This window comes from Myodes glareolus, chromosome 9, assembly GCF_982192425.1.
Source record: "Myodes glareolus chromosome 9, mMyoGla1.1, whole genome shotgun sequence".
NCBI lineage: Eukaryota > Metazoa > Chordata > Mammalia > Rodentia > Cricetidae > Myodes > Myodes glareolus.
In genome coordinates, this window is record NC_142034.1 from 63392914 (window position 1) to 63415761 (window position 22848).

At 49.7% G+C, this 22848-nt stretch overlaps 1 protein-coding gene and 1 long non-coding RNA gene across 2 annotated transcripts in view; both read left to right on the plus strand.

Annotated features, from left to right (window-relative positions):
- Positions 1-6204, plus strand: part of LOC125409279 (uncharacterized) — a 12934-nt gene extending 6730 nt beyond the window's left edge. Inside the window, exons 2-3 of the long non-coding RNA XR_007234741.3 lie at positions 4375-4599; positions 6072-6204. This is a non-coding gene — a long non-coding RNA (uncharacterized LOC125409279). The remainder of the gene's footprint in view (positions 1-4374; positions 4600-6071) is intronic.
- Positions 6205-12612: 6408 nt separating this feature from the next.
- Positions 12613-21356, plus strand: Natd1 (N-acetyltransferase domain containing 1). The gene is made up of 3 exons (XM_048448139.3): positions 12613-12776; positions 17546-17664; positions 18430-21356. Exons 1-3 carry the CDS (start codon positions 12680-12682, stop codon positions 18544-18546), a joined length of 333 nt encoding a protein of 110 aa, XP_048304096.1. The 5' UTR covers positions 12613-12679; the 3' UTR covers positions 18547-21356.
- Positions 21357-22848: the final 1492 nt, after the last annotated feature.

Genomic DNA, 22848 nt, shown 5'->3' on the forward strand with positions numbered 1-22848 from the left:
TTTGCCCAGTGCACCAGCCCTGGGCCTTCCTCTTGCCTGGGATCCAGGTCTCAGGCAACAGGGCGGGGTTGTTCTTTCTTGTGTCAGGGAAGAAGCGTGTTCTCATGTTTGGCCTTTGGATGCATATGGTTCTGAGAGAAGAACTCCTCTGGATTGGGGGCTGGTGGAAGTCTCTATGGAAATGAATTTTCTCTCCTGGACACAGGGCTCAGATGAGTGGAGACATTCATCAGCTGAGTAGCTAAGAGGACTTAGGTATACTGAGAGCAGCACCCACCTTGCCCTCCTGATTTACACTGTTTATCTGTTGTACTGAGGTACTGAGGGCTGTCCAAAGTCTGAGTTTGTTATTTTGAGAATTTTGAGAGCTAAGAACTGACAGGTTTTAGGAACAAATGCTGTCACTACCCCTCTAGGTAGAGCCACACCTCCAGGGAGGGGCTGATACCAGGAGCAGAAGGGCCACTGTGATAACAGGGAGGCAGGGAGGGATCCTTCAGAGGCTGGAGAGTTGATAGCTGACAAAAGTTATACCCATGAAGTCATTTTTTTAAAATATTTATTTATTTGCTTATTATGTATACAGTATTCTTTCTTCAGTCCAGAAGAGAGCACCAGGCCTCATTACAGAGGGTTGTGAACCACCATGTGGTTGCTGGGAATTGAACTCAGGACCTTTGGAAGAACAGGCAATGCTCTTAACCGCTGAGCCATCTCTCCAGCCCGAAGTCATTTTTTTTTTTAAGAAAAGGTCTCTCTACAGAGTCCTGGCTGCCCTGGAGCTCAGTGCATTGACCTGACTGGGCTTGAATCTACCTCCCAAGAAAGGCGTGTTCCACCTCACCGACTAGCCAGAAGTTCTTTGGCGGATGATCCGTCTCTCTCTTTCACCAGCTAGTGTCTTCTCCACTAAAGCCAGAGGAGCTGGCCACAGGCTGTGGAAGGTGAGGCTGCCTGGTAGAAACAGAAAAAGGTTGCAGCTCAGCCGCAACAGTTGTGTCTATGTGTGTGCATGTGTGCATGCATGCATGTGCACACACATGTGGAGGTCAGAGGTCAGCATTGGCTATCTTCCTTAATAGCTCCCTACCTTTTGTTTTTCCTTTCATTTAAAGACAAAGTCTCACATTGTAGCACCAACCAGCCCTAAACCACATCCTGGTGATTTCTCTTTCAGCTTTATCCATCAGCTGTTTCTGCAAGAAATATGTAATATTTTCAGAATATTTCAGGTAGTTGGGATTTAAATATCAACATAACTGATTAATATAAATAATGTTAATAGTACTTTAACATAAATATATGAAACATGAATTAAGTCTGCCTATTCTGTATAGCTCAAATCTATCCCTTCCACGTGGCCTTCCTGGATCACCAACCCAAGATCTTCAAAGGCAGGTTGGACCCAAAAGGGACTTTAAAGATCTCTTTCAGTGATTCAAAACCCCAGACTCAAATGGTATCTATTGGATATGGAGGAAGAAGATGGGATCAAAGCAAATGGTTCCTGATTATAGTGTTGCCCTTATTTTATTGTGCAGGGTGAACTGTAGGCTAGGGTTTGACCCAAACCAGGTTCTAAACCAGTGCTGCCCCAACAGCTTCGGTCTCTGACAGGTCACAGCAGGCGTCTGTCTGTTAGTTAAGGAAAAATGATGAGGAGGGAGAGTTTCTCAAGTCACTGCCTAGCTTATGCTCTTTCCTGGTACAAAACAGACTACATTTGGTAACACAAAACAGCTGGTAGAGCCAGGCATGGCTGTGCACACTCCTAATGCCAGCATTCAGGAGACAGAGGCAGGCAGACCTCTGTGAGTTTGAGTTTAAGGCCAGCCTGTTCTATACAGGGAGACCCTGTCTCAAAGAAAACAAGCAAAAACAGCTAGTATAATAGGGTGGGTCTATTCTATCCCCCAAAGTCCAAAGTACCACTGGGATTTATCCAAAGGCCCCATCATCTGAACATCCAGCAACTGGGGCAAGAATCCCAGGGGCCCCACTGTTAACATTGTAGTAGATAGCTCTCTGTGGTGTGTTTAGCCAGCATCTGGGTGGCTCCAGTAACTTGCAGTGACAGTGACTGTCCTTGTGCAGACATTCCCTCCTCACAACATGGGAGTGCATCCCAGGAAGACAACCCTGGAAAGGGGCTGGTTAGGGCAAAGCTCCTTTGCATCAGAACAGAGACAGATCAGGTCAAACTGCCCTCCACACAAGCACCCATCCTGGGAGATTTGGATAGGGGAGGACAGCATACAGCACTGATAATAGGGGCTGTCATGGAGGCTTGGGGACTTGGGGACAGTTGTGATGACGACTAAATATGCACCCATACCCTGCCTGGCACCTCTGAGACTGTGGGTTGTACGTGGCAGGTCCCATATGAACCAGCAGTCAAGCTCTGGGTCTCTAGCCCTCCACCTTTTAGTCTGTCAGACAGAAGAATCACAAGGACAGGAACTTCCCTGGTATGTGATGGTTCTGGAAGAGTCTGCTGTGTGGTGCCTGCCAGGCGTCCTGCAGTTGTGTTCACCCAAAGTGGGTCTCTATATGGCTAGGCTGGAGTATGTAGGGGTGGGAGTAATGAGAATGATGCCACCAGTGATAGTGCCTGGAGCAGACCTTGGTCCCGTACCCTGGGCTTTAGGAATTTGTATCGCCACATTTTAGCCTCAGTGATCTCCTGTAGCAAACAGGAATCAGAAATGAGCAAGACAGGGCTCTGATGAGAAGACCTATCTTCGGGCACCCAGCAAAGGCAGGCTGCCAGTGTGGGCTAAAAGTTGGAGAAGACTGTGACTTTATGTCTCAGGCAGAGCGGGAGGATGGGGAGGGCAATGTTTCAGGACCTCCCTTTCCTCCCATGAACAGCTCCAGCCATCAGCCTGGGCCAGCTGACAGGTTTTGATAAATGAATATCATAAACAACCACGGCCTTAGGCTCCACTGGAGGCTGTTGGCTTCCTCAAGAAGGTCTAGCTAGAGGAACATGAGTGACAGGTTTGGGGGGGGGGGGGCGCCAAGAAGAACTGATGGGCAGATGCCTCTGGCAGCTCCAAGCTGAGGGCTCATGCCCCTAGCCACAGTGTCTTAATGGAGCAATGAACTAATTGTGGCAATATTGACTGTGATAACAGCACCCACTTACTAAGTAAGTGCTAATGGCCTTGTTTAATATTCAAAGCAAGCTGAGAAAAAAAGTCTTCACAAAACATTTCAAATGCAGGACTTGTATTAGAATATGTGAAAAAAAAATGGGGCTAGAGAGATGGTTCAGTGGTTAAGAGCATTGGCTGCTCTTCTGGAGAACCCAGGTTCAATTCCCAGCACCCACATGGCAGTTCTGTCTGTAATTCCAAGATCTGGAGTACATGCAAGCAAAACACCAATGCACATAAAATAAAAATTATTGAAAAAGAAGAATAAGTGAAAAACCTCCTACAACTGGAGAGTGAGAACGTGTATCCAGGCAATGAAACCACATGAAGGATTTGAACAGATACATCCCCCAAAGAAGGTTTGTGTGTGTGGCAAATGAATAGCCTCCTTGTTGCTTGAGGCACCAGCAGGCATTGCCCCTCCTTCAGCTGCCACGATGTGGACCATGCTGTGTTGTTATTGCCACTGTGTACGCACAAAAAGTCCATACCAAAGCTTGCTTTCCAGTTCCTGTTGGCAGTGAAGAACTGGAACAGTCTGCATGGGACAATCAGCAGCAGTGACCAGATCCCACGCAAGGCTGGCAGCCTCACAGGACCACATGGCTCTTCTTGTTGGATCCTCAGATGTTGCCCTCCTCTGAGCAGCACCTCACCTTTACCCAGGACCCAGGTCCTTCTCTATCCTTAGATGCTGCTCTTGCCAAGGAATGTTGGGACAGGCCAGCTGCTTGATGTCAATGCTTGTTCAAGGTGTCAGATTCTGGACTTGGTCTCTCTGGGGTCATGTCCCCACTGCCACCAAGAGGCCTGTGGAAAGTCTTCAGTGGCTCTCGGGCCATGACCCTCCTTTCGTGACCCCAAACTCTGCGGTAGGCAAACAGAGCTGATCAGGTAGCACATGGGAAGCTAAGCATGAGAAGCGCTGACTCAATGCTGTTTCTACTACCTTCTCAAGAGAGGAAAAGAAAACATAGCAACATAGTCACTCAGAGATGTGCGAATTAGGGGGTGACCTAGAATTTACAGTTAAGACAAAGATGTTCTACTTTATAATGTTTAAATGTATTTATTTATGTATGTGTTGTTTTAATACTGTAATAAAGCCCACTAGGCTTTCCTGTGGGCTGTGCACATGCTCTGTTAACTAAACCACATCTCCAGCCCTCTTTAATTTCTTTAATTTGATGCCAGCCTTGTGTTTCTCTTACTTCAGCCTCCCAAGTCGCTAGGATGACAGGCCTGCCTGCCCCACCAGACCCAGTGAGATGCTGTATTTAGACATGACCCAAGCTGCTGTCCATTGGAGCCTGTTCAAATGAATGACTGGAGCCTTGCCAGCCTCTGATGGCCACGTTGTATGGAGCACTTCACAGCAATGGAAGAATGGGGACATGAAGGCAGTGGTGCTTCGGGCAGCTCCACGAAAGACTGCTAAGGGGTGGGTTTCACTTTATGATTATATACTAAATGTTAAGTTGAAAAATGAGGAACAAATATAGGTTTGTACTAACTTGTACGTATGGGTATAACATTCTGGAAGAATATGTAAGGAAGAGGTTTAAAAAAATTTCATTGTGTGTATTTAGGGAGAGCTAAGCAGATGACAGACAAAATGGGAGGGAGGTTTTCCTCAGTTCTGAACCTTGCAGAACTGTTATGAACATAAATTCCAGATTTGTGTTTCTAGCCAACCGTAGGCCAGAAACATTCAGGGGCTGGCTGTAGTTCAGTTGTAGAGCCCTGGTTAGTGCCCATACAGCCCTAGGTTCCAGCCCCAACCCCCCTCACACACACACATGACAAAGACATGACATCTGTGCTGAGCATGTACAGAGATTTTTTTTCTTGATATTCTTTCCTAAAAGGACAACACAGCAGCTATTTCTGAAACATTTACACTATGCCAGGGATTACAAATCATCTCTATTATAAGGTAGATTTTTATGCAAATATGAGGTCTATCATAGTTAGCGTTGACTGTCAGTTTGACACAGCCTAAAGTCATCTGAGAGGTACTGCCTCAGTTAGATTGGCTTTGTGGGCATGGTGTCTACAAGGGAGTATTTGTGCCAATGCCTCACAGATAAGAAATGGCAATGTTTTATTTTTTGAAATATGACTTTGTGGGGGCTGGAGAGATGGCTCAGCGATTAAGAGCACTGGCTGTTCTTGCAGACAGCCTGGGTTTGATTCCCAGCACCACATGGTGGCTCACACCCATTTTAACTCCAGTACCAGGGGATCTGTTTACTGCTCTAGAGATTCTGAGATGGAGGAATGTGGGGTCAATAAGTGAGGCAGACTAAAGTCTCTTACAGCAGTCAGCTTTATTCAGAGCATCCGACAATTTACACTCTGAGGGTTAAAAAGAGTCTCATGAGTAGAGTGTACAATCACAAGGGCAAGCTTCACATGGTGGATGTGAAAGCAGAATCCAATAACAGTTCCGTGGTTTTGAAGAAATTGAAGTCACAAGAGTCTTGCCTTGGTTTCTTGGAATTTTCTTACAAGCATTCAGAAGTCTCACACGACTCCATTCTTGGACCATGTTCCAAAGAGGATCCAAAGCACTCTTTTGCCTTCCACAAACATCAAACAGGCTCAGACATGGTACACAGACATACGTGCAGGCAAAATACTCATACACATAAAATAAAAACAATAAATCTTTTTAAAAAAAGAAATATGACTTTGTTGCTCTGCTAGCCAGCTTTCCGCTGGTGTGACAGAATGCCTGGGATAATCGGCATATGAAGAGAAGAGGTTGGGTGTGGAGGCCCCTCATCTGGGGCCTGGGACAGTATACTGTGGGGATGTCACTCATCTCATGGCCAAAAAGTAATAGAAAGAGCCAGGGCTTCACAGTCCTCTTCAAGGGCACATCCCAGTGACTTAACCTTCTTTTAATAGGCCCTGCCTCCTGAAAGGTCCACCAACTCCCAATGATGTCAAACTGGTGACTGACTTCCAGCCTGTGGGCCTTGGAGGGGACACTTCAAATCTAAACTATAGCAGTGACCTCATTAAAATGGTATTGAAAGTCGGGTGTGGTAGCACATGCCTTTAATCCCAGTGCCTAAGGGACAGAGGCAGATGGACCTCTGTGAGTTCAAGGTCAGCCCGGTCTACAAAGTGAGTTCCAGGACAGCCAAGGCTACACAGAGAAACTCAATAAATAAATAAATAAATGTTAGATGCTCACAGTATATTGTTAAATGGAAAAACAGCAGGGTGTAAAACAGCAAATATGAGTCGGGCATTGTAATTCATACTTATGATCTGAGCACTCGAGGGCTGAGGCAGGGTTGCAAGTTTAAGGCCAGCCTGGGTTTTATAGAGAGCCTGTCTCAAAAACCAAGCCAAAGTAACAAAAACAGAAAACTCAGCAAAATCAATAGGACTTGATTACATTTTTGGAAAAAATATTCGTGACAAAGTCTCTGTGTGAGCAGGCACTTTGCCTCATTTTTGACTGCATCCGTGGTCCAGAGCACACAGTTGCAGCTCAGAGGACTGCACCCCTGGTCCAGACATGCAGTTGCAGCTCAGAAAGCACAAGTGGGAGCGGATCAAGTGAAGCGATGGGTGACAAGGCCAGGCTGCTCTCTAAAGACATGGGGCCACATCGGGCTTGCTGGTGGATTCAAGAGAGACTTCTTTCTTCTTAATATTTTCCTACTTTTTTTATGAGCTTTTAAAATGAGCATCTCCCATGCGTCTAATCAGAAAATGAAAATAGTTGTAGAATTGAGAGGTGCAGTGGGGGTGAGGGGCTCACTGGAAAAATAGTGAGTTGCTGAGCAGGCAGACAGGACTCTGCCATCCCTGGCATGCCCATGTCTCTTAGGCCCAACCGAGGTGTGTGCCCTAGGAGGAGAGAGGGGTGGGAGTTCCAGGACAAGAGCTGGGGAATGCAGACAGCCAGGTCTGCAGGAGCCTGGTGAAGGAGTAATAAGACCCAGAGGTAGCCTGTGACTGACTTGAGACCACACAGCAGGCCAGAAACATGATGAGCCAGTCTTGTTCAATCCTTACTCTCCAACATCAAGATGTCTGGACACCAGACAAGTTTATATGCCTCAGCCCCATTTCACAAATGAAGGAAAACTGAAGCCCTGGGAGTACGAACTGGGGATACTAGAGACAAATAGACCCAGGAGTCCATTCAAGACCCGGTACTCACCTCTGGTGGGCACCTCTCCTGGTGGAACTTCAGCTCCCTCCTATGACTGGATGATGATACCCACATCAAGTTGTAGAACTCTAAAATAACTCTAAAGCTATTTCTGACAACTCTGAGGCCAATTTTGAGGCCTCTCAGCAGTAGTGCCCCCATCCCAGGAACCAAGGACCTACACATGCATGTACTGAAATGTTGGGAACTTTCCATCATCTCCCTAAGTCCTTGTGAATGTTCTATTAAATAGAGGCAAGATAACCTTTAGGTGTTGACTCAGTTCCTGGTATTTTGACTCAATTCCTGGGTAAGGGGCAAAGTGATCCTCAGATGTTCCCTCTTACCTCACCTGATATGGCAACTGCTCTCCAGCCAATTATTGGTAATAGCCCTTTTAATTAAGCCAATCATAATAGTTAAAGAACAACCCCCAGACACCCACCTTGTTTCTGTGGCTTTTTCCTTTAAAAGTAGCCTGTACCAGCCATTCAGGGTCTTTCTGACCTCTCAAATGCTGAAAAGACCCTGTCATGATAGAATTAATAAAAATCCTCATGCTTTTACATCAACTGTGGTGTGAGAGATGGTCTCTTGGGGCGACTCCTCCTTTGTGATTGGACTCTAGAATCCAACAAAGTCAAGTGACTTGTGCAAGACAAGGGGAGTTTTCAGCTCGTTCAGATTCCAACATCAGGTCTACCTCCCTGGGGTTGTGTCCTCTGTTTGCTGTTATCAAACTTGGGGGTCACAACCTGTGCTCCAAGGAAGGTCTGGCCACTCCTCCTCAAAAAGTCAACCAAAGGAGCCAAATTAAAAATAGAAATCGGAAAAGAACAACAACAACAAAAAGTATTCAGGGGCTGGAGAGATGGCTCAGCGGTTAAGAGCATTTGACTGCACTTCCAAAGGTCCTGAGTTCAGTTCCCAGCAATCACGTGGTGGCTCACAACCATCTGTAATGAGGTCTGGTGCCCTCTTCTGACCTGCAGGCAGACATGCAGGCAGAATATTGTAGCATAATAAATAAACAAATAAATAAATAAATATTGTTTTTAAAAAAGTATGTTGCCATGGCCCAGTGGTGATGCTGCACACCTTTAGTCCCAGCACTCAGAAGGCAGAGGCAGACAGAGCTCTGTGAGTTCAAGGTCAACCTGGTCTATAGAGAGAGTTCCAGGACAGCCAGAGTGGTTACACAGAGAAATCCTGTCTTGAGGGGAAAAAAATAATGTGGCCACACTGCGAAGAGAGAGAGAGAGAAACAATTCCAGAAAACCCCCAAGTTTTTGGAATCCTGAAGTGAGAGCAAGATTTAAATTGAGGGCGGAGAAAGAGCACATCTAAGCAGTGTCAGTCAAGGGGGTCCTGCACATCCTTGACCGTCACTGTCAGGACTTCAGCCTCATCCTGTAAGGTGCTCTGACCCGGCTTGTGACCTGTGTGAAATCTTTCAGGGAAACAGGTTCCCCTGTAGGTAGTGCCTTTCCTTCTCCCAGCAGATTTCTGGGGAAATTCCCATTTCTTTGGGGCACATTGTTTCAACAGTCTGATAGTCACAACAGTGTCTTCAGAACTCTTCATTCCTTCCCAGACAGTTACAGTACCACAGCAAAGAGACAAAGTATCCATAATGTTCAGGGCGCTGAGAAGACCTCTTAGTCATGGCAACAGACAGGGTGGGGGTGGAGGCTGGAACGTTCCTTCCTGTCACTAAAATGGCAGAGTTTGAGACTGAACAACCCCGCTATGTTGTCCTTGGGAGCATTACAGAGTCCCTAATCCCTGTTTCACTTCTGGGCCATCCTCATGCAGTTAGCAGAGGGGCACTTAAAACCATTTCTCAGATCTTACATAGCCGTGAAGGGACAATGTATTAGTCAATTGCAAAGGCATCAGAATGATGGGGGGCAGGCCAAAAGGTCACAAGCTGCAAGGTTCCTAGATGACACTCTAGCAAAGGCAAAAGGACAAGGACTGCAAACTGGCCAGGTGGGTGGGTAAGGGGTTGAAAGAAGTATCAGGGCAGGACATTGTTTTGGACTGAGGGGGTGGTGGCTCAGTGGCTTGTAAAATACCTGCTCCAAGAAGGGGTTCTTACTGAATGTAAACACCCCTCTAAAGTGTGTTAAATGAAGACAAACAGCAATTGGGCAGGTAAGTAGGACTGTATTTTACTTACTATTCTATCTACAAATGTGGAAAATTTTCAAAACAACAAATAAAATCATGCCCAAGCCCTCCCCCAACCCCTCCCCCCGGGCTCCTTCCCAGCTCATGTCAGGGGTCCTTGCTGTACGGATGCGACCCGGTGGCAGTCAGTGGCTTCCCAACAGTGCTTTTGTTTTGTTTTTCAAGATAGGTTTTCTCTGTGTAGCTCTGACTGTCCTGCAACTCACTCTGTAGACCAGGCTGGCCACAAATTCACAGAGATCCGCCTGCCTCTTGCTCCCTTAGTACTAGAATTAGCGGTCTGCCCCTCCACCGCCTGGTCCCACCAGTGCTCTTTAACCCCATGCCTCTGCCCTTCTCGCCGCTGCCTAGACTGCTCTCCCTCTCCCACCCAGCTCATTCCTTTACTTCCTTCAAGTCTTTCTTTAAAAGCCTCTATCTCAGCTGAAGCCTGCCTGAAGCCAGCCTGCCTCCAGGAGCGCACTGACCCAGAACCAGCTGGATTGGGGAGCACTGGCACCATCAACCCACTCCTTCCTTCTTTGATGTCAGTGCACCACCGCTGTGGAGCTGTGCTGTGGGGACAGGGGGGTTCATCTGCTTTGCTCATTTGTGTCCTCACAACAGTCCCCGCCCCACAGGAGATGTTCAGTACATGCTTGGCAGACTAAAGAGCACCCAGATAAATCAGATCCACCCCTACTCCAGTCCTCATGCAACCCGGGCAGGCATGGCCATGAGCAGCTTCCAGCGCTGAGTCATCCAGACATTCAGTGACTCCAGCAAACATTCATTGCTCAGGTTTTTGTGTTTTGTTTTGTTTTCTGAGACAGGGTTTCTCTGTATAGTTTTGGAGACTGTGGTGGAATTTGCACTGTAGACCAGCCTGGCCTTGAACTCACAGAGACCCACCTGCCTCTGCCTCCCTGAGTGCTGGGATTAAAGGCGTGGGGTCACCACCGCCCGGCACTCATTTTATTCTTTTGTTTTCTGGAAAGGACTTTACTTCTTTGGTTTGGGTGGGCAGGGTTGCCCATAGCTCAAGCTGAGGATGTAGCTGAGTATTGCCTTGAACGCCCACCTCCACCTCCCAAGTGCGAGGAGTACAGGCCAACACTATGCCTAACTTCCAAGATGGATTTCTGCAGGGCTCACAGACCCCAGCACGTAGGGAAGAAAAAGAGTCCAAGAGAAGTGAGCTTGTCATGTGCCCTTGTCTGACCTGCATCAGGCCAGACTCTCCCCTAGTCTGGCTGGTGGGACGTCTTGTCAGTAGACATGAGCAGACGAGGGCTTCTCCAGGAAGTGGCACTAGGGCAGTCATGCAAAGGCACAGTGGTGTGCAGATGAGTGGTCTGCTCAGACACTGTTCAGGAACGTACTCTGGCCCTCTCCACTCACATTCTTGGGGAGTGAGGTCACCTGAGACTCACAGGCCTTATCTTCCTAGTTCACAGTTGCCTCCAGCCCTGACTCAGCCAAGCTCTAGCCCTCTCCTATCACATGATCCCATTTGCATGGAATGACCCACCTCAGCTTTTGTTTACAAATGCTGTGGTTCAGCACACACTTGTTAAGGAAATTATTTGCTCAGAAAAGACACTCTCAGTAATGCATCTGACCTCTAACCAAACAATATGAAGGATCAGAAGAAATCGAAATGAAAATTTAGTGGGCACAAAACCAGACAAAAAAAGTGTTCATTAAATGGATGTGCAAATGGCATCAGCCTGGCAGCCTGGGAAAAGGTTCAAGAGCCAATTCTGCTACTAATAATGAAATGTCCATTGCAACTTCCAAAATTATCAGTAGCAATGTAAAACTGCACATTTAGAAAAGGATCCTGTAGTTTTTCACAAAACTAAACATACACCGGCTATACAACCCAGCAACACATTCCTTAGAACTACCCCAGGGGAATACTGGCCAGAGGATATCCACAACATGTTACTCATAGCAGCCCCAAACCAAAACAACACAACAACCCATTAACATGTGATGGATAAACTGGTACATGCTCACCGTGGAATACCTGACACAGCGATGAACATGATAGCAGCAACAACATGGCTGATCACAAGTGGATGCCAAGAAAGAAACTAAATACTAAACTAGGGAGTGGTGGCACACGCCTTTAATCCCAGTACTTGGGAGGCAGAGGCAGGCGGGTCTCTGAGTTCAAGGTCAGCCTGGTCTACTCAGCAGTTTCCTGGACGGTCAGGGAAAAGAAATGAACTAGATACTAAAAGATCAATATTGTGCAGTTCCATTGTATAGGATGTTCTTGGAAAAACCTGTTCAGTCAATAGTGCTGAAAATCAAGGAGCATAGTTCCATTCAAAGGAAGACACCAATTGGCAGCAGACCCATGGAGATCTCTTTTTAGCTGCTAAGTGCTTCCTTATCGTCACCACCACCACCACCGACGTACACTTTGTGTTGGTTTGAACACATAACCTTCAAGCACTCTAACCACTGAGGTACACCAAGCTTTCTGTATGGTGGTCTTATAAATGTGGACATCAAATTTGCACCTTAATTAACAGAATGTGATTCTGTGAACATCCATGGCAAGCTTTCCAAATACTATTTGCTGAGGAGTCGTTACAAATACTGTGGTTTCTAGGGATACACTGGTTCCTGGGTAGCTCGTCCCCCAGGGACCTCGTAAATCTGCCTTTCTTTTGGGAGAGGTGACTTTTCACCCAGTCCCAAACACGCCTGGGGGTAATCTCTCAACAGTAGCTTCAACTGCCTCAGGTGGATGAACTGCGCAGCGCCAGTCCCAGCAGAGTTCCAGCTGGAGACTAGGTATGTCTTTTGACGCCCGTCCCAGTAAAACAGGGTCTGGGTATCTGTGCTTGCCAGTGAAGCCAGTGCCCCACGGGTCGAAGTTACGTGTTTTTCAGATGGGTCCATGTAGGTCCTACAGATGAACCTGGGGCAAACCCGAGAACAATCGGCATCTTTGAGGGGCCAGCCCATCATTGTTGCGGCCGCCAGATAAACGCGCGGCGCGACCTCTTTAAGAGACGCCAGGAATGTATCCAAACAGACCGTGCGCGCGGCGCACGTGACTCACAGCTGATTTCCGGCCCCGCCCCCTTCTCCGACCCGCGCCGCCCGAGAGTCAGTTCGCTGCGGTCCGCGGTCCTCAGCCTCGGCGCGCGCGATGGCTCACGCGACCCCGCCGAGCGCGCTGGAGCAGGGCGGCCCCATCCGCGTGGAACACGACCGCCAACGCCGCCAGTTCTCCGTGCGCCTCAACGGTACCGCGCTGCCTTTGTTTGCGCGCGCGCGGGCGGGACGGGGCGGGACCTGCGGGCGGACGGATCCCGGGGCGGGAGGGCTCCCGAACCCCAATAGGCACTACCGGAGCGCGCCCGCCCCGGCAGCCCGCACCTGCTAACGCTGCCGGCTTCCGGCATCGCGGACGGAGGGCTGCCACCCTGGATCCTAGAGAGCAGGTCGCTGGTGGCCTGTCACTCATCCCCACCCCCCCACCCCGAGTGTTCGGTTGCTTCCTGCCGCCCTGGAGGAGCCTGCGCAGGCCTGGGGCTTAACCCCGGGAACTTATGGCCTGGAGGAGGAGGCGGGTAGGTGGCTCTAAGATATTAGTTAAGCCAACTTGCCCAGTCGATGTGTGCTTCGGCCACTCAGAATCTGCAGTGGGGATAGCTGTAGTGAACACCGCTTTGGCTGGCAGTGAGATGAGATAGTGTGGCAGTAAAGGTTCAGAATGACACATTCGGTGCACGGCGAGTACTGATAAACATAGGTAAATGGCTACTTTTCTAACCCGAGAGCTAGGTCAAGGCCTAATCTTCTGTAGCTTTTGTCCCAGCAGACCCACACTCCCATTGATCCTAGGGACTGGAAACGATTATGAAATATGGGACCTTGAGTTTTTTGTAGCCCACCCCTCCCATCTGGGCCCCCTGGGCTCGTCTGTGACCTAACTTAGAGGCCACTGCGCCAATGAAAGGACACACTTGTGTGAGGTCCGCCAGTGAGTTGTGCGGCAGAGAAGGTATGGAGTAACCTGTCCTGCGTTTCTGAGCCAATCTTCTGTGACTTGCACTTGGTCACAAGCAAAAGAGGCCTGGCCTCCCATTTGTGCCTCCTACCTACAGTGGAGGCAGCTGTCACTTCCTTGTTGTGACATACTGCCCCACATTACACATGGGTAAACTGAGGCTGGGGCTCCGGAAGTGACTTGCCCAGCCTTAGCAAGACCAGAGTCATATTCAAATCTGGGTCCAGCTGCCCCTATGCTGTCATGTTCTTTCCATAGAGAAACAAATCCTGTCATCATGCTGGTGGTGGCTCAGCTGGCAGTGACACTTGGCCCTGGTCACTTGACAGGCCTTGTCTGGATTTTGTTTGTTGGGTTTTTTTTTCCCCAGAATCTCTTTTCTGAAATTTTCTGAGTTCCAGGGAGGCTGTGTATGATTCTCCAGGTGATTCCGGAGACCCATTAGATCCACAAAGAGAAAAACAGGGATCTCTTGGGCTTCTTTTCCCCTTTCTCCACAAATGGGTCCAGTCAAAAGGACAGCACTCTAATGCTGGCTGTGAGCAGACTACAGCTTTAAACTTGAACCTTGTGGAACCTGCTGCCCTGTTGCTAACCACAAATGGTGCCCTAGGGGAACAAGGTGCCTAAAGGCTGGCAGCCCCTCCTCCGCTCCTCCTGCACAGCCTAGGCCAACTACGGTTCATTCCACTAGTATTTACTAAGTACCTACTGTTTACCAGCACCCTTCACGGTGCCCAGGACTTGTGGGGCTGACAGTCTATAGGGAGAAGTGGGTCTCAAATAAATTACATAATGTCTTATAAAACAAAGGCCCTTGGGAGAAGTGACACTGGACAAAAGAAGCCGTTGAGAGCAGAGATCCTGCAGTCCCCATTGTGTGTTCAGAGCAGCCAGGAGCAGTGCCTGGATAGGGGAGCATGGCGACTATGGGCGTGTATGGTGAGACTGAGCTCATAGGGGGCAAATAGTATAGGGCCTGAAAATGTTGGTTTGTATGAGTTTGGCTTTGACCCTGAAAAGAGAACAGATGACATGGATCAGGAACCCTAAGGCTGGGCTAGTGAGGAACACACTGTGGGGCATGATAGAGCAGGGAGCTGGCTACTATCCTGGTCCACGCGGTGTGAGCAGGGGTGGAAGAAATGTCTAAGTCCTGAGCAGAAGTGGCAGGAAATGGCAAGAACTTGCTGATATGGAATATGAGAGGAGACCAGAACTCAGGTATATATGACCCCCAAACTGAAGTTCTGAAATACAGGATGTGTGGCCACTGTTTCCTAGGTGGGAGATCAAGGCAGGAGGCTGGTGAACAGCTAGTCCAGAATGGAACCTCAGGCTGTCTTCTGAGGGTTTGTCATCTAAAGGTTGGACGAAGTTAGATAAGGCCCCTGCCTCCAGCCCCTTCCTTGCCTTCTCTTTCCTTACCTCATCCAGGGTCAGCCACTCAAGTCTGTGTATATGTGGTTTAAAGATTTGTTTTGTGTGTGTGTGCGTGCACGCACACACACATGCCATGTATTCCAGTGCCTGTAGAGGTCAAAAGAGGGCATCAGATCCTGCATCTGGTGTTACAGGCAGGTGTGAGCTGCCAGGCATGAGTGCTAAGAACTGAGGGTTCCCTGTGAAAGCAGAAAGCCCTCTTCACTGCTGAGCTAGCGCTCCACCTCTGGGACAGCTACTAGTGGCAAAAAGGCCCACTTAGATCCCTCCCTGAATCTTTCTACCCCCTACTTTGCAAGTAGGAAGACAGTGCTAGAACTGAGCCCAGCTGATTCCTCCAGTTTCTGGGTGCCCATCATTGTCCCCAACATGCTTGTCATCAGAGATCTGGGTCACTCAGAGCCTCGCCTAGACTGAGTCCAGGTGGTCCATCCATTGCCTGGGTGTTGGGGATTGTTGTAGCTGACAGTGTCACATGAACATTGTGTCCTGTGACGGTGGGCAGTCAGGAGAAGCCCCTAATGAGGAAACACCTGGAATGAGAAGGCGGTGCCCACCTGGGAGGCTCTGAGTATAGATGTGGCAAGTGGGAAGACCAGCAAGCAGCTAATCAAACACTTAGTGGCTGCTGTAGGGAGGGGCTGCAGTTAGGGTGTGGCTGGAACCTGCTGGCATATCTGAAAGCAAGCCCGTGTACTTCTGCAGGCCTAAGCAGACACCTGCTGGAGACTTGGCTATTCTCTGGGGATCCCACTGAAGGTTCAGGGGCCAGGCCTCGGGGCTCCATATACAACTAGTCCACCTCTAGTCTCATGCATCTGGTGGGAAGAAGTAGGTTTTTGACAGACTTTTCCTGGGTGTCTACTCTGGGGGCTATGGGGAGAAGGTGGTGATTGTCCTGACCACAAGACACCAAAGGCCACCGGGCTGTGGTGGCGCACGCCTTTAATCCCAGCACTCGGGAGGAGGAGGCAGGTGGATCTTGTGAGTTCGAGGCCAGCCTGGTCTACAAGCGCTAGTTCTGGAACAGGCTCCAAAAACTACAGAGAAACCCTGTCTCAGAAAAGAAAAAGAAAAAAACACCAAAGGCCTAGGCAGAGAATCACTGCACTATTCCAGGGTTGCCCATAGGCTAAGTAGGTTCCATGGAATTGAGAACAAAAAGAGACTGAAGACACTAGCAAGTTTGCAAGAGCTCAGCCCCTGCCTCCCAAGACTGCTGGGAGCATAAGCTGGTCTTTTGGTGGCCCTAGGATCCCTGACACCTGGTTCCCTACACTGTCTGTCCCTGACACACTCAGGCCAGCCATTCTGACCTTGTTGTTGTTCTAAGCATCATGAGGACTTTGCTTCTGCTGTGCTCACCACCTCAGTGGGCCTTGTGTCCCCCCATTCCTTCAGGTCTTTTGCACAAAAGCCAGATCCCCTCTTTCTGACAACTGCACCCTTCCCAGATGACAGGCTTTGTCCTGAGAGCCCCCTGGCAACCCCTGCCATAATGACTCTGCCTCTCCCCGGTGCCAGCTTGAGCATTTCTTTCACACAGACAGTCCCTTCGAATAAAAAATGTTGGGTTTGCCTTTGGCTTCTTTTGTCTTTGAGCATCCCTCAGCTGCCATCAAGTCCTCCAGAGTAGACACCTCTGGAGTAGCCTGGCCTCCTCTTCCCACCAGGACTAAGGTAGGCTGCTGCGTTGGACTCTTTTGCCCTAGATTCTGTGAAACTATGAGTTACCTTCCATCCCTCTACTAAGGACCTAGTTCATGATAGCCAAGAAGGCACCTGCCCCTGTCACTTCCCACTCCCTTGGTCCATTCTAGCTAGCCACACCAGCATCGGCTGATACGTTACACGCTACCTGCTTTTCCTGCTTCCCTTTGCTCCCCTTAGTCATGAGGGCAAATCCTTGTTTCCTTCTGTGTTCTCAGCACCTGAGAATTGTTTGCGACTTGATAAACATTGGGTGGATGAGTGGCTAGGCAGTCAGAGAACTACACATTGTGATTTGAAGCAGCTTCCCCAGGAACATTTCCAGCAGGATTTTAGCAGACTGGTGAACTCTTGTCCTGGCAGGGCAGGGAGGGTAGATAACGATTTGTTCCTGCTTCCTGTGCCTAATGTTGATGTCTTGTGGAGTCTGATTCAGCTTGAGTCTTGGCTGGGGGATGGGCAGGGTTTGTGCTCTGACTGATAGTGCCTCCTGATCCTCCCTCCACTGAAGTCATGGGTTTATTAGGCTCTGTTGTGTCCCATGCTAGACCTTAAGGCAGGGATTAGCTGAGGACACAGGGTTGGGGTCCCTGGAATGACAGTAGCAACCACATTGAGCAGAGAATGCCCCTCTGAGGCATTCTATACACACAGCCCTCTGAGGAATGCCATCATGCTCCTTACTCTGGGGATACAGAAACCGAGGTACAGGGGTTATTCAAAATTCAGCTCTTGTAGCACACTGGTGGTCTGGCTCCAGATACCATTCTTTACCCTATCCTCCACACCTGTGAAGCTCCGAGGACCCCCTGGAGTCCATGCCTCAGCTCTTCCTATCCCCTTCTCCAGGATGTCATGACCGGGCTGTCCTGCTCTATGAGTATGTGGGCAAGCGGATTGTAGACCTGCAGCACACAGAGGTTCCAGATGCTTACCGTGGGCGTGGCATTGCCAAGCACCTGGCCAAGGTATGATGGACAGCAGACCAGGACACAGCTGTCACTCTCCCCTTGCAGGGAAGATCGACTGGTGGCTAACTCTAGTTAGTGTCTAGGCCACAGCTTCACAGGCCCATCTGGCCAAGAGTTTGCAGTTAGCAGTGGGAGAACTCTGGAAACTGCTTATTGTGTGCTCCTAGGCCTTCTGTGGCAGGTGACAACTGTTTTGAGTATAGGGTCCCTATAGCCTGATTCCACCTTGAGACCAGGACTTGGCACTCAGGACTTGTTTAGTAAGCCCTGATGATGCAGAGTAAATGAATGTCCCAGTCAGTAGGTGCATGCCCGGGTAATCCAACTCCACCTGCCTTTCCAACACTTCAAAATCCCAGGCTGCCTGGGAACAAAGTACAGGTGAGACAAAGAATGCTTTTTGGGTGCAGCCCCCACCCCTGTGTTTCTAGTGAAGCCCTCTGCTGGTTTCCCAATCCTGTGTCTCTCTCTTCCCCTCTCTGCTCCCTTACTCCCTTACTCTCCTAGATTGGAGGCCTCTTCCCTTACTGTGGGGCCTTCTGGGCCTTGTGCCCTTACATACAAGACCTGGTCACAAGCTGGTCTGTGAGTTAACCCAATTACCAGGGAAAGACCTCGAGACCCTGAGCTAGGCAAAATGGGAAGGTAGCCACATGGGGAACCTGGGGAAATAACAGAGAACGCTGATGGCCCCCAGTCATGGACCACAGTGGGCCTCAGTAAGCTGCGACTCTTAACAACTGTTCTCCTCTGCTGGTCCAGGCTGCCCTGGACTTCGTGGTGGAGGAAGACCTGAAGGCTCACCTCACCTGCTGGTACATCCAGAAATACGTCAAGGAAAACCCCCTGCCGCAGTACCTGGAGCGCCTACAGCCATGACCCTGGCCACTGTGTGCAGGAGTGCACCCTGTGGGCCTTCCACGTGGGCCTCAGCCAGCTCATGTGCTCTCAGGAACCTGTTCCCATGGGGACAGGCTCAGAGTTATTTTTGCAAGGACACTCATCTGCAGCCCTCGTCCAGAATTCTGGGGACCAGCTGCTGGCTGAGGATGTGTGGATATCCAGAGTGGAATGAAGAGCAGGCCAAGTGGCCAAGACCTTCCTACAGAGGTCCTCTGGCTTTGCTGAGGTCCTTTTTCCACCAGCCGCACATCCCATCTAGCCTGGCTACTGGGTCCCTGCTCAGATCAGCAAGAGGGTGAGGTAGAGTCCCCGCCACCACGTCCTGGAGCTGTGTCCTTCCTGCAAATGAGGAGGGTGTTCCTGGAGCCAAGAAGAACAACAGGAACCCTATGTGCCAGCTTCCCAAGGAGGGGATGCCAAGCCTTAGCCACTACCAGTGTAACCCTTTCTCTTTCTCAGACTTGTGCGCCCTGGCACAGGCAGTGGATGGCAGCAGAGAACGTGTTCCTGGTGTGTGAGAACTGTGGCCCCGACCCATCCGTGGGCATGCACACCAGCACATGAGCACAGAGACGGGGCAGGTGACGGTGAATGCCTTCCTCTCCTTGGTTACCCACACTGCCTGGCTTCTCATGTGGGTTCTGCAGCGAAACACGATCCTTAGCTGAGGGTCTGCTTTCCCATGGATTCAACTGCTGGAGTCAGTTCAAAGGACAGCATTGGTCTGCTGAGCAGTGCAGTATCCTCGGCCCTCTCTGACCTTCCAGCAGCACTACCAGGCCTTTCTTGAAGGTCACCTTGGAGATGGGTGGGAAGGTGGCACACAAAATCCATTTTGTATCCTCTCTTGTGTTCCTGGCTTCTGGTCATCTCCACTGCTGCTTAGCCACTCCAGCCACCTTCCCACTCTGCAGGAGTGCTGAAACCTGTAGCAGGAGACCATGCATCCTGACTGGGAATCCTTAAGCTCAGAACCCTTGAGCCTCACTCACCTCTGCAGTCATGGCATGGATCTTCATGGTCCCCACCCTCAGCATCTCCCTACCTCTTGCACCCCTGACTCTTACCCTGTTCTTGATGCTCCTTTTCCAGCCTCCTAGAACTCCGGGATAACCCAACATAGCTCCCCTGCCCTTCTCTGTCTGCCAGGAACTCTTCCGGGTCCAGACAAACCCTGGGCCTCTAGGAAGACATTGCTGACAGTATTCTGCCAGCTATGAGGGCAGTGTGTCTACCACACTACTTGAATGAGGGTCCCTGACTCATGTGGACCCAAGAAGAGTGGCTAGGCTTCCTTGGTGAACTTGTTTCAAGTCCCTGCAGGTGGCCTGGGCATCCTCACTGCCTTGGCAGCCTTAAAGTCCCACTGCCCATGTCCTGGAGGCTTCCCAGCCTTGCGGTGTAGCAATAACCATATCTCTGCCTCTTCCTCTTGGCCAACCAATACTGCCCAACTGGGCCACTCTGGTGCTACCCATCTGCCTCTCCATCCCACCTGCTCCGTGTCCCGGCTCACTCCAGGAGTCCATGGTTAGCCACTGGTCGCTCGGCTTCATGTTCCTTCAGTGGGTCTGTGCTGTGGTCGGTTTTTACCCTGGGGTTTCTCTTCCTTGCCCAGTCTACACAGGCAGTAACTCATGTGCCTTTCCTACTCAATCTGCCACCAGTAGTATCTGGGCCAAGGCTGGTCTTGGGACCTACATCCCCCTCATTTTTCTGACTTTTGAACAGATTGCATGATCCTGTTGGTAACTGATAAAAGACTAAGGCACAGGTGAGGTCAGGGAGCCCCAGAGTGAAGGAATGGGGAAGAGATAGATTGTGTAGGAAGCGGTCCTCCCTGGTGTCCAGCCTGTTTCTTGGTCCTCAGTACTACCTGCATAGTGGGACCCGCCACTTCAGGAGAGCCTAAGCTCTGAAGGCTCCCCTGGCCTGACGGGTCTCCCAGCACAATAGTGGTAACTAGCATTGGGATCCCTACTCCTCATTGCCTGGGCAACAGCTTTATAGGGATTCCTAGAAGAGGTCATGGTCCCACACTAGCCTCTGATACATGAGCTGCCCTTTGCCCTGAAGTTGGTCATTTGGGGATTCTTGGCCCAACATTGGTAAACACAGGAGCAGTGCAAGTTTTCCAAAACAAGAACACAGGGAATCTGCTCATGCCAGCTCCTCTTAAATGGGACCTAACCCACCAGGGCTTGGGTAGCTAGTATACACTGCAGGCCCTAAAGTGGTTTTACTTTAATTCTCATGAAAATCCCAAGAGACACCAGTTCTTGGACCTGTTCTGCAGATGAAGGGACAGGGTCAGATTGGGGGAGTCACCAGCCTGCAACCCATACAGCTAGACAGCCCAGGATCCAAAACTAATCCCTGTCCTCTAGATGGTTCCCAGCTCTTGTGATCAGATGTCTACTTTGGGAAACAATACATAAAGTTTTTAGCAATTCCCTTATTCCTTTGAAGGACTGAGATAGGGCTCTGTCTTGAATTATAAGGTACATGGCCAACATCCAGAAGTCTGGCTTGAGAACAGGAACACTCCCCTGGAGCACCAGGCCACTCACCTATTGTTCCTCAGATCAGGACTTGGGTTGGCTCAAGGCCTCCCACAAGTCCTTCTACTCAGGGTCCTACTTCCAGCTCAATGCCCTACATTTCGTACACGAGATCCTGTGCAGCTGTGGGCTGAGCTTTTGACTGCAACCTCCAGGATCACATTTAGGGATTTCAGCTGTGTCCTATGGCTTCAAGATATTAAAGATGCTTTTCTGGTTGTCAAATTGGTGTTCTCTGGTTCTCTTTCAGTGCCTCGGGATGAATAGTTGATGGTCTTTCTGTCGGTCTTCAGTATGGTCCCCAGTCACTACACCCCGAGCCAGCTGGGAGGCTCTGACTAGAGCCGCAGGTGGTGGCCTCGGGTCTTTGAGGCAAAACAGGTGATCGTCACAGCACTTGTATATTAGTCTACTATATGACGTCACAGCAGAACCAGGGCTGGACATTCTATAAAGAACAGGTTTGCTTCTAGGATTCCCCAGGCTAGAGAGTCTAAGGTCAGGGATCACACCTGGCTTCTTGCTGCACCGTTTGTGGCAGGCAGCAGAAGAGCAAGGGGACACACATTACAGTAGCAGTGTAGTAATGATTAACCCATGCCCAAGGGCTGAAACCTCTTAAAGGTCCCACCTTTCACCTCTACTGGGGGTTGAGCAACAGTGCATGCTCGTTCTGGCACACATTGTACCACATGTGAGTTTTCAGGGGTCTATTTTTCCAGCAATGGGATCATTCCTGAGTTCCAACTTGGTGGAAACTGATCAGCAATCGCATGTTCTCAGCTTTAGGCAGCTATTTCTAGGAAGTCAGTCCGGCTACCGGCAGTGATGTTAGCCAGCACAGGAAAACAATGTAGGATTTAGGGCAGAGAACTTACAAAAACATTAAAACACTCAGCTGTTAAGTGGTGGTGCACGCCTTTAGTCCCAGCACTTGGGAGGCAGAACAGGCAGATCTCTGTGAGTTCAAGGCCAGCCTGATCTATAGAGTTCCAGGACAGCCAAAGCTACACAAACCCTATCTCAAAAAAAAAAAAAAAAAAAAAAAGCTCAGAACTACTCAGGTTGTTCCACTGAGGCTGGCGGGCAGAGCCCTCCAGCACCATAATCACACACACACACAGTTGCTAAGGGGTTGCCCTGCTGAACAAATTCCAAGAATGCATCACTGTTATCCCCACCAAAACACCCTCAGAGCAAAGAGACTCCTTTTGCCTCCCTGCCCCACTAACAGAAACTAATTGAGGATTTACTGGCTAAGGCTCTGGCGAGTGTGGGTTACAGGCCAGCAGCCCCTTCTGATGTGCAGTGGGCAGCCCAGATAATCAGGTTAAGCAGGACACAATGTGGGCAGTGATGCTAGTCTTCTGGTACGGCAAAGCCTGACGGGTAGAACATTTTCTCGGCGTACATAAGGCTCTTGGTTCCATCGCTGGCATCCTCTCTGCTTAACAGAAAGCCAGGACTAAGGGGCCTCCAAGACAGGCCCCAAAAGGGGGAATCAGCTCACTCACTGTCAGTGCAACCCCAGCCCAGACTCCAGCACTACCAAAGTTGCAGCTTTGTTGTTCAGAGCAGTTTATCTTCAGGGTCCAGGGAGCACACCTGAGCCAGGGAGCATGGAGTTAGGCAGAGATCTGATTGGTGAGATTTGATAAATGTGTGGTTTAAGGGGGGTGGGGTCTACAAGGCCTGACCAAGAGCCTGGCAGATTTGT